The sequence below is a fragment of the Clupea harengus genome, chromosome 21, assembly GCF_900700415.2.
Source record: "Clupea harengus chromosome 21, Ch_v2.0.2, whole genome shotgun sequence".
Lineage (NCBI taxonomy): Eukaryota > Metazoa > Chordata > Actinopteri > Clupeiformes > Clupeidae > Clupea > Clupea harengus.
The window spans coordinates 19,572,548-19,582,520 of record NC_045172.1 but is presented as its reverse complement, the minus strand read 5'-3'; the positions used below and the strand labels follow the sequence as shown (position 1 = coordinate 19,582,520).

The 9,973-nt window shown below is 44.3% G+C and overlaps 1 protein-coding gene across 1 annotated transcript in view; it reads left to right on the top strand.

Moving 5' to 3' along the window:
* xirp2a (xin actin binding repeat containing 2a) overlaps positions 1–9,973 on the top strand; it is a 48,650-nt gene that overhangs the window by 26,805 nt on the left and 11,872 nt on the right. Inside the window, exons 3-7 of the mRNA XM_031558547.2 lie at positions 4,002–4,150; positions 6,897–7,034; positions 8,511–8,588; positions 9,143–9,212; positions 9,729–9,832. Of these exons, the coding sequence (XP_031414407.1) occupies positions 4,002–4,150; positions 6,897–7,034; positions 8,511–8,588; positions 9,143–9,212; positions 9,729–9,832 (539 nt within the window). The remainder of the gene's footprint in view (positions 1–4,001; positions 4,151–6,896; positions 7,035–8,510; positions 8,589–9,142; positions 9,213–9,728; positions 9,833–9,973) is intronic.

Genomic DNA, 9,973 nt, shown 5'->3' with positions numbered 1-9,973 from the left:
TACTCTGAGAACCTGAAGTGGGGGAGAGGTGGTATGTTTAGTCCCTGTGAACTGCGGCGAATGTGCCTCTCACATTTATTCATTAAGCTTGTATCCAAAGCCACGAGCTGTACCTGTCAGGCATATATTTAATCAGCAAATTACCTTTATGCTCTGAGCACCTTTGTCTACTAATTAAGCTCCAAGACACTCATCTCCCTTAGCGGTTTGTAGGCCCACACTGTCACACAGTGTGAAGGTGTTGATGTACATTTACTTTGGAATTGTGCTGTGAAGCGGTGTGTCTAGTGCAGTTGAAAGAGAAAGCACGATAGAGACCGAGAGAAGCAGGGCAAAAATGGAAAAGACAAACAAACAAAATGGACAAAACTGCAGCTGAAAGAAAGCAAGAGACAAACAAAAATGCCTGAAAAAAACCTAACCCTAGGTGACAAATGAACCCAAACAATGCAACATTTTTTTTTTTTTTCCATTTCCATTTCGACATTTAGTCATTTAGCAGACGCTTTTCTCCAAAGCGTCTCCCCTTGGCCCTAATGTCCCGCGTCAGCCACCGTAGCCTGAGGAAGTCCTGCAGTGCCTTATTATAGGCTGGCCAGTGGCAGTGGCCGTGGCAGCCTTGCTCCATATAGCCTCTGAGCCACGGAGGCCCACATTCCACAGAGCGGCCCCGTCCTCGGCCCTCACAGGCAGCGGTACAGTAAAGCCCTCGCCAGTAACGCCGCGCCACTGACTCGCATACCGCAGAGGCCTTCGGACGAGGCCTGTGGAGTCGAGGCTCGAACCTAAAACCACACGTGGCCCTGTTTGGCTGTGGAGACATTTAAAACCAGTCTGTCTTTTTTAATCTCATGGAGTGGATATGAGGCTGTGAGGGGGGAAACCAACAACTTGATGAAGGCTTTTTTTTTTTAGAAGTTCAGCAAACAGAAAGGGAAATTGTTTTGACATCAGACAAAACAAGCCCTAACAGATTCAAGTTTTAAACCAGCATTTTCACATTTTGCTATTTGTATATGTGAATGTATTTTGTGATGTGCAGAGAAAGGTTTGAATGTGTGACTTAACCTGCTATGCTGATAGATTAAAGAGAGGTTTGTGAATATACGTGGGAAAATCAGCTCTCACAACTTAGAATGAAGACTTCCTGTCCACGCAATCTTATATCTACAACCCCCCTCTCTCACACACACACACACACACACACACACACACACACACACACACACACACACACACACACACACACACACACACACACACACATACTTCCCTGCAGGGAACACGACTCTGTGAATGCCTTGCTCTAAAATAAGGCTGGTTTTATTTTTCAGCGCCTGGATTACTTTGGTGTGCGGTAATGTGCGTGTGTGTGTGTGTGTGTGTGTGTGTGTGTGTGTGTGTGTGTGGGGGGGGGGGGGCGGTACGCTCAACCTTGCAAACATCCAGGGATTGTTCTCGTGTTCTCACCCGCCTTTATGTTGTCCCTGGCATGTGGAGGTCTGTCTCTCCTTCAGTCAGCGACGGTGCCATGACGTGACGTGTCATGACGTTCTGTCGTTCCTCGGTGATAAACGAGTGCATTACCCCTCCATCGCTTCTGCTCTATTTGAAGATGGTTCAGTTACGCCTGACCTCAGGTGTAGGGTGTCTGAGAGAGCAAGGGGGGCACGACGTGTAAAATCCCTGTTATTTTGGGCTGCTGACCAGTCAGTCCCTCATCTCCTCCCTGTCTCTGCAGTCTCCCTCTTTCTCCCCGTCTCTCTCTCTCTCCACCCCCTCTCTCTCTATCCCTCCATCTCTCTCTCTCTATCCCCGATCTCTCTCTCTCTCTCCATTCACCCTCTCTCTCCATTCCCCATCTCTCTCTCTCCATTCCCCATCTCTCTCTCCACCCCCCCCTCTCTCTTTCTCTCCCTCTCTCATCCCCCCTTTCTCTCTATCCCTCCATCTCTCTCTCTGTCTCTCTATCCCCCATATATATCTCCCCTTTCTTTCTGTGTCTAGGTTTGAAACCCTCCCTCTCTCTCTCTATACCACACCTCTCCCTCTCTCTCTCTCTCTTCAGGCTGCTAAGTTTACCCCAGCATGCTCCTCATATTTTAGGAGCTAAAATTGGTGTTTTTCGGGGAACACAGTTGAGTCACATGGCTTCCAGAGGAGCCTGCCTGATGACAGTTCTCCTGAGCTCCTCGTGATGACACAGTGATACGCTTCTGCCCTCTCTCCCCCCCCTCTCTCACGCTCCCCTCCGCTAAATAACCATTTAATGTTGTCATGCTCCGTAACTTACACTGCTCATCTCATGGTAGATCACACTCGCAGGTAAACTGTGGAAGTGCTAACTAAGAAAGAGTGTTTCACGTGAACGTTATTTGACAGCAGTGATGAAAAAACACAGTTCAATCACTAAGAAAATCGAAATGTTTATTTCTTTTAAGAAAATGAATGAAATGGTATTTCTTTCTTTTTTATTAATAATCTGAATAGAGTCAATACCTGTGGCGATGCAGCTGAAATGAAACCATCAGAATAATTGATTCTGTATCTAAATCTGGCTAAAAGCTGAACGCATTGCCTGTAATTGTCAGGAAACACGATGTGCTTTCAGGTAAAAAAAAAAAAGCCTTTCAGTCACAAATGGCCTTCTATTAACTGCAAATAATCAGTGCATAGGGGTTAGCCTAATGTTACTGGCTCTGTGAATTCACTTACAAGTATTTCATTACGAGCGAGGATTGGAATCAGTTACAAAGGCAAAAGAGAAAACACAATAACCCATTAGTTAATCCTCTCTGACAATATGAAGACTCCTCTTTCCACCACACGATAATGACAAAACGTCTGTGTGTATTCCTGTCATGGATTGTTTTTTATCATGTATTGAAGAGAGTAAACTATTTTGTCAAATCATTTTTAAATTTAAAATACCAACAGAAGAGATCAGCCTCACTCATGTTTGTTTACTGGATTATGAGTGAGTGAATGTGAGCATCTGGTCGCTGTCATTTATTCTCTTCGGTTGACATCTGAGGAGAGTATGTTGTTGTTTTTGTGTTTGTCTGTCTGTCTGTATAATAGGTGGCTCAGTTGCTTGCACTGCTGCCTCACAGCAAGAAGGTCATGGGTTCGATTCCCACATGGGGTGCTGTTGGCTCTGGGGGGCAGGTCCTCCCCAGAGTGCACAGTGCTCAAGTGGGCTATCTCCCGGGCCTTTCTGTGTGGAGTTTGCATGTTCTCCCCGTGTTCACATGGGGTTTCCTCCACTAAGGACCCCAACAGAAAAAACATGCAAAATAACAGAACACATGTCCATCCCTGACCAAAGATGGACAGTTCACTTCACTTGGTCCCCGGGCGCTACAAGCCGCCCACTGCTCCTGGGGGGTCCTTGAGGAAGGACAGTTCAGGATGGGAAAAAGCACAAAATAAATTCACCGTGACCTCAGGCTTACCTGCGTGTGTGTGTGTCCTGTGTCGCCTCCATATATGTCGTGTGTGCCATTAAAAACCTGACAAAGGTCTTAATTATAATTATGTTTGTGTATGTGTAGCTCTGGGTGTGTGTATGTGCGTGCGTGACTACTGCATGTTGATGAGGAAAGGTCAACTGTAAGGCTAGTCTATGTTGACAGACATGTAGGATTAACACACTGAGCTTCTGTCAGTAACTTGGTCAGATTTAAGGCTGTTAGACATGGCCCTGATGAGGGAGTGTGTGTGTGTGTGTGTGTGTATGTGTGTGTGTGTGCGCGCTTGCGTGTGTGTGTGTATGTTCAAGGAGTTAGTGTGAGGAGAAAAGGTTAACATTTTGCATGTTTTTTTTATCTCATTAACCTTTCCACTACTTGTCTTTTATTTAATAAATGTATGTAGTGTAAATGCCTCAGCTTTAGTCAAATAACTGCTAGGAGCAGAAAACATAACTTAACAAATACCTTCCCAGAAACAGCGTTTTTAATGATGTATGTGGTCTAATTGTGTGTGTGTGTGTTTTGTAGCTGCAGGCAGCACTGTTGACACCAGGGACTCAGAGGACGTTGTCCAGAGGAACGGAGACCCAGAAACAGAAGGCGTCTCAGTGAAGGAGAGACTCGCCATGTATCAGGCAGCCGTGTCCAAGAAGGAGACAAGCACCTCCTCAGCTGGGGTACAAAACACACTCTCACTCACACACTCACACACACACACACACACACACACACACACACACACACACACACACACTTGGAAGTGCGTGAGTGTAGATACGTGCACAATCCCACCAAATACACATGCAGACATCCAAACACACATCCACTCAAACACATCCATCTACGTGTTCAAATGCATTCACTCAAATGTGGAGAAATACAACAGATAAACATTGCTTAGCTTTAGCTGGTGTCTCCTCAGTGGGGCAAAGACCTACGCAGGTGGAGTGTGCAAGTGACAATAAGTTCCGGTGTGTTAAAAAAATCCTAAAATAAAGAGAATGAATGGGGTTTTGAAAAAAAAGAAGAAAACACAATAACCCATTAGTTAGTCCTCTCTGACAATATGAAGACTCCTCTTCCCACTACACAATAATGACAAAACATCTGAGTGTATTCCTGTCTTTAAAATACCAACAGAAGAGATCAGCCTCACATATGTTTGTTGTGGTTTATGAATGCGTGGATGTGAGCGCGTGGATTTATTCTCTTCTGTTAACATTTGAGGAGAGTATGAATGAGAATTAATTGGGTTTTGAAAATAAAAAAAGGCCTAAATAATGCCTGCGGTAGGTATATAACGGCTTGAGAGACCCCACATTCGCTTCTGTAAAAGCCATGTGTGTGTTGTCTCTGTATATCGTCTAGACCCATTATATCTCTAAAATACCTCTGTTGCTATCACTTTGCTAACAGCAAAAAAATAACAGACTACAAAGCAAGTCACTTACCTAATGCGTCACCAAAAGGTTTACCATAGCTGGCTTTACCATTCAGGGTTCATAAGTGTTTTCACAACAATCACGCATTTAGCTTAAGTAAACGCTTGATTGCCTAAGGATTTGTTATCCGCAATCTGTGGCATAGAATAAATGAGATGTTTTAGGTGCTAGAGCTGTAATGTTAAGTTTCATATAAAACCGCGGGGTGTGAGTAAAGACTTCTGAGGTCTGTAACTATGGATACCACTCACTGCTTCAGGCAAGCCACACAATGTAGTTGGCCTTTTTTCTTATTTTGCATAATGGTTGCAACAGCTCTATTTTTACGAGACAAGACAACAGTTAGTTGCAAAAAACCGACTGATAACATTACAACTGATACATTTTAACTCACCAAACTGTTTCCCTGGCGTTGTTTTGGTCACATCTTATTTTCGCAGATTTTGCCAAAACCCATTCATATTTCCATAGGGATTGTCTTTTCTTTTTGAAACCAGGAAGTTGTAAAACAGTACCACTAAAAACAACAAACTTCTGGTCGACGTGTATACTCTATCAACACACACACACACGCACATACAAATGATATCCATACTTGTACATACACACAAATATAACCAACATACTGTGCCCCCAGTGCAAGATTCTTGTATGCTTTATTCAGTGAAAGTTTCTTTACGCTTCATTGAAATCTCTCCTACATAACTACAGGGGTATACTAACCCCTACACCCAGACACAGGCAGACATAAAAGCATCCTCATCTGTATTTTTCCTTCTGACAGCAACGCTGGTATTAAAGAATATCCTCTTCAGGATTAGCTTTCTGCTTTTATCAGTGTGGTAACCGGAGCGGCCGGCTCTCGTCCTGTTTCAGGGGTATTAGCCTCTCTTATCTGCCCCGACACGCGCTCACGGGGGAAACAGAACCCCTCAGCCTCTCTCAGATTCGCCTGCTCGCTCCTCTGTAGAGGTCTCAATGGCAGTGTGTGCCACAGACACACACACACACACACACACACACACACACACACACACAGAGAGACACAAACAGACAGAGACACACAGACACACACACACACACACACACACACACACACAGACAGAGACACACACATACACTCACACACAAACACACACACACACACACACACACAAACACACACACACACACACACACAAACACACACACACACACATAGACTCAGACACTCTGCAAACATACATACAGATTCGTTCTCACAGAGACGCATGCACACACACATGCACACACACACACACACACGCGTCAAGTACACAAACTCATTCAGAAACACAGGTGTCTTGTATTAAAATATTAAACCAGGAAAGGAGAGTGTAATCTGAAACAGGGAATCTCTCCTTCCCTCCCCTTAATGTTCAGATTAACTAGATAAAGGAGAGAGAGAGTGTGGGTATCTGAGCGCGCGCGTGTGTGTGTGTGTGTGTGTGTGATTACTTTTAACTTATGACGACACCCTTCACCCCCTCCACACACACACACACACACACACACACACACACACACACACAGGTATTGGGTATAATGGCAGCTGGTAAGGTTAGAGTCAGGGGTCAAAGTTCAGGGCAGCAGAGGCAGGAAGAGTGTGAGAGTTAGACGTGAGTAACCCTACAGTGCAGACAGGAAGGCCACGGGCGCCCCCTCCAGGTCATGTTTGATACACACTCACGGAACATAACAAACACACACACACACACACCATTAGAGCGTAACACATATGTACACGCACACACGCACACAAACATTACCAAGATACTTATACACATACACACTATTTATAGTACAATTATGTTATTACCTTCACTTGTTTGCTGGGTGAGGTAATTTACCCATGTACGTTTGTCATAATGCTATCTATCCTCTCTCTCTCTGTATGTGTGTGTGTGTGTGTGTGTGTGTGTGTGTGTGTGTGTGTGTGTGTGTGTGTGTGTGTGTGTGTTAGGTGCTGGAGGAGTCTGAGGCCTGCTCTCTGCCCGGTGGGCTGGCCAGTGTGAAGAAGCAGTTTGAGACCCAGGAGATGTCATCCTCCTCTTCCTCACACAGCACCACCACTCATGTCCACTCCCAGCACAGAGTGCAGGTACAACACACACACACACACACACACACACACACACACACACACACCAACACACACACATACACACACACACACACACACACACACACACATCACACATCACACATCACACACACACACACACACACACACTCTAACACACACACACACACACACACACACACACACACATCACACACACACACACACACACACACACACACACACACACACACACACACACACACACACACATACACATCACACAGGAACATTATCGTCACTGTGAGACATACCCAACCACTGGAGGAAAATAAACAGGTCTAAGATGAAGTAGAAATCTGTTTACCAAAATCTGCTTTCATGAAACAAATTTCTGAACAGTAAATTAACAATGAATCGATGTAAAAGATGACTGTAGTCACACAGACACACACACACACACACACACACACACACATACACATCACACAGGAACATTATCGTCACTGTGAGACATACCCAACCACTGGAGGAAAATAAAGAGGTCTAAGATGAAGTAGAAATCTGTTTACCAAAATCTGCTTTCATGAAACAAATTTCTGAACAGTAAATTAACAATTAATCGATGTAAAAGATGACTGTAGTCACACAGACACACACACACACACACACACACACACACACACACAAACACACAGCTAGTTTTAAGCAAAACAATGTACTCGGTTTGTACCTCGCTACCCTACATGCCCTATGTCCATGGAGGGAGAAATTAAATCTACATATTACACAAACAAGGAATTATCTCTCTTCAGTCAAAACTATTTAGCTGCAACTTTAGAAAATTAGCTGAAACTTAGATACGGCATTTCAGTAATTAGACACTGATGCCTCTTAACTCTTGACAACACCACATGATCTCTATTACCCCCAAACAAAGGCCACCACTCAGGTCCAGTGAGTGTCTTACAGTACAGTACTTTAGAAGGAAGTGGGCAGTGGTATTTAACACAGACCAACACACACACACACACACACACACACACACACACACACACACACACACACACACACACACACACACACACACACACACACATACACACACACACACATACACACACCTCATCTGGTGCCCAACTCTCCTGAATGGCAGACTGCTTCACAATGGGAAACCAGATAGGTGCAATCCTTGCATGGGATACTCTAGACAAGCAGCACCTCCTTAATGAGGAGCGATTCCCATTTCGGAAGTGCCTCTTAAGGCCCAATTAGGTGATACCAGGCTTCCATATGAATACTACCTCTCCGACATGAGACAAACAGGAAAAGGGATGTAATTGGTCATGGTACCTGCCTCTGCTGGTTAGAAAAATGAGAGAGCACTGATATTGGTATGCACCCTCCCTCTGTCACACACACACACACACACACACACACACACACACACACACACACATAGACACACATTCTTACGGATGTTATAAAACAAATCTTTCTTTGTCTCTCTCATAGGAGATGTCCAGCTCATCTGAAATGACTGTTAGAAATGTCCCTTCGACACAGAGAGTTGCCTTCAGTCAGAATGAACAGGTGAATATCCATCCATGTGTCCAACCATTCATCCATTCATCTATGTGTCCATCGACCCATCCATCCATCCATCCATCCATCCACCCATCCATCCATCCATCCATCCATCTGTCTGCCTAGTCATCTGTCTAATAATGAATCTATCTCTCCAGTCACTCCGTCACTCCACTCTTCCACCCAGCTATTCGTGCAGAAGAGTTTCTATTGATTGCTCTCTCTTTTTTTGCTTTTGCCTTCAGCTTAGTGATTTGTGTTTCTATTACCATCGCTGCTCCGACAACAACAAATCAATCCCCCTTTTCAGAGAGTCAGAAAAACACTCACAAATTTGAAAAGAAACAGGAGATGAATGAAGCAGGAGTCAGTTCAAGACCAATTGCCCTTGCACTTAATAAAAAAAAAGGGCATTAATGACTAACCATTTGCTGCTTGCCCTTTCCTCCACCCAACACCACCCCACCCAACCCCACCCCAACCCCAACTCCCCCTCCTCCCTCTTCTGGTCTGGCCTTCGCTGAAATAATGAGAAAAACTGAAATCCTCTCTGCTTCCAGGTTAGCCATGAGCAAAGCTTTCACCAGAACCACGTGGCCGCGGGCTATGAGAACCACTTCGATGAGACAGGTAGCGTATAGAGGATTTGTGGGATCAGCTGTTTATCACCTGCTCTGTTTGTTTATTAATGTCAAGTGTGAAGGGAGGGAGGGAATGCTGTGGTCTTGATTGGTTTTGTCAGTGATGCAGGTAATTTAATTAAATAAAATGAGTCACATATTGATGGAAAATGAGCAGGAAACTTGAGTACAAATGAGTACTTTTGGAGACGGTTGGGAGATGACAGTTTTTATTATGATGAATAAATCTCTCTTTGATTTAAAGTAATCACCACATTCACACCAAAAATGCAATCATTGTCACTCTCTCTCTCTCGCTCTCTTTTAATTAAATTTTCATTGTTGTGCAAATGTACCTGTGTGCACGTGTGTGTGTGTGTGTGTGTGTGTGTGTGTGTGTGTGTGTGTGTGTGTGTGTGTGTGTGTGTGTGTGTGTGTGTGTGCGCGCGCATCTGTGTGTGTGTGTGTGTGTGTGTGTGTGTGTGTGTGTGTGTGTGTGTGTGCACATCTGTTTGCACCGGCATAGTGAGGGTGATCGGTGGTGAAGACCTGCCCAAAGTGTCCACTCAGGCCTTGAAGCAGCAATATGAGAAATCGATCGAGGAGTCCTCACCAAGCAAACAAGTGAAGGTAATCAATACGCTTCTGTATTCTGCATTTTATGCATACATTCAATGTAACTGAATCACCTCATATATTATATATCTAGGGTAAATCAGGTATGATACTTTATGCTATAGTAAAGCTGTAGCTGTCAAAGTATTACCCATG